The sequence below is a fragment of the Mus pahari genome, chromosome 2, assembly GCF_900095145.1.
Source record: "Mus pahari chromosome 2, PAHARI_EIJ_v1.1, whole genome shotgun sequence".
Lineage (NCBI taxonomy): Eukaryota > Metazoa > Chordata > Mammalia > Rodentia > Muridae > Mus > Mus pahari.
In genome coordinates this window covers 88,776,299-88,778,314 of record NC_034591.1, presented here as the reverse complement: position 1 = coordinate 88,778,314, position 2,016 = coordinate 88,776,299, and the positions used below count along the sequence as shown (strand labels likewise).

The following is a 2,016-nucleotide window of genomic DNA, read 5'->3' as shown; positions in this document are numbered from 1 at the left end:
CTCAGCCACTGCCACCTGAGTGACAGCCTTGGGCAGACATCGCCCATTGAGTGAGGGGTCCGTGCGTCTGCTCTGCGATTGGCTGTGCGCCTTGCCACTCCGAGCCAGGCAGACGCGTTCCTTGTTGTCANCATTATACCTACCAATCAAATTGTAGTTTTCCGTGTGGAAGTCCGGCCCTTTTCCGGGAANGACGGCCAATGAGAAATGTCCCTCCCCAGAGTCTTCTTGGGCGATTGGTGAATCATTCCAGTTCCCGAATGCCATCTCTGAANCGGATTGGTCCATTCTCTGATTGGCCTCGCCCCCCAAAGTGAGGCGCTGGGAAAAGCTTGAAGATTATTGGTGNAAGTGGATGCCCCTCAAAGGACTGAGCTAACTGCTTCTTGATTGGTTGGAAGCGGCACTTAGTACGTGGCCGATTCTGAGTGTGAAGAGGACNGTCCCCTGTGAAAGGAAGAAGAGTGGAAAGGAGTCCCGGGTGGCCGGGAGGTGGCTGATCTTAAAGGGATAGATGCTTTTGCTATTCCCAAGCCGAATTTATTTAGAAAGAAGGGATGACGNTTGNGGGAAAGTGACTGCANNGGTCATGTTTCCTTAGTGGTGGATAGAAGAGAAAAGACAGTTCAGGAGTTGCCCAATTTGTGGCTAGGAAGGTATTAAGAATTACAATTACAGCTTTGATAGAGATGACAGTGATCTGTAGACCAGATAACCCAGCGCGCCCGGAACGCCTCTTAACCTGTTTNTAAAGGAGGATCACAGGCCTGGCGCACTTAAGTAATCTGCTCAAGATCACACAGTCACAAAAATTTATTAAGTCTCCCGGTTGGTTTGGCACGCTTTTACACTGCCCTCAGGAGAAATAGAACGACAAACNGCCAAAGTGGAGAAGGTTTGAATGTTTAACCAAAGCATTTAAAATTCTCTTAAAGTAGTTAAGAATACCCTGAAGTTTTCNGAGCAGATGTGTGGAAGAGTAAGAAGTTGCATCCTTCAGCAGTGCACACAGGATACCAACCAAGCACTGGGAAGAGTTTTTTAAAGATGTTGGCAGTTTGTGTACGCTGGTCTCCATCTGCACGAAGCACACTTAATTTCCACCCAGCGTCATTCCCTATAAACCCATTTCTCCCTTTAGTTCTCACCACATTCCTTCTCTCTTCTGTACAACAATCTCTAAAACGCCTTATCTTCCTGTCTCACATCTCACACACTGCACAGGCATTAGTACTCCTCAGCTCCACCCAGATNGCTCTGATANNCTCACATGGTTTTNATAAATTCGAAGAGGAGTCCCCTTTTCCTCCCAGGCGTCCTCCACTGTGGAACTCAGNCTTTCCTCTATGAGACATTTTGTCCCTTGTTTTCCTGCTTCCCTACAGGGCAGGATGTGACCTTCAAATTGCCCTGTTTTGCTTAGGATGAAAGCCAAGGATCTGAAGTTCTTGCCCCGTAATTTAATTCTCTAAGGTTGACATAGTAAATTCTCTCTANCATATGTGTTCCAGAGGCTAGAATTCCTCCATCAGAACTGAGTTCTTCTGAGGCCCCTCTTGGCTTGTAGGTGACCACTCTATTGCTTCTTCATGTGAACTTTCCTCTGCTCATATGGTCCCTTTCTCTTTTTATTTATTTTTTTAAAGATTCTATTTTAAGCTTATATGTATACTGGTACTGTTGTGTCTGGAACAAACTCTTTCCTTGGAGTTGCCTGCTACCTTTGGCTCTGACAACCTTCCCACCTCTTCTATGCAAAACGCTGAGCCTTGTGGGGAGAGGCTTGACACAGATATCCTNTTTAGGGCTGAGGGCTCCAGAGTATCCAACTTTTTGTTCAGTTGNGGATCTCTGTTAATTACTGTCTTTATTGCAAAAGCAGCTTCTCTGATGAGGGTGAACAATGCTCTACTGACNGTATAGCGATATGTCATCAGTAGTCGNTTTATTGCTATGTCCTTATAACAGAATAATAATAGTGGATTTGCCCCTAAGCATGTGACTATCTAGTTTCAG

General features: G+C 45.8%; 1 protein-coding gene across 1 annotated transcript in view; it reads right to left on the bottom strand.

Annotated features, from left to right (window-relative positions):
- Eif2ak3 (eukaryotic translation initiation factor 2 alpha kinase 3) overlaps nt 1-267 on the bottom strand; it is a 60,837-nt gene extending 60,570 nt beyond the window's left edge. Inside the window, exon 1 of the mRNA XM_021191223.2 lies at nt 16-267. Coding sequence (XP_021046882.1) covers nt 16-267 — 252 coding nt within the window. The remainder of the gene's footprint in view (nt 1-15) is intronic.
- Between the last annotated feature and the right edge of the window lie 1,749 nt (nt 268-2,016).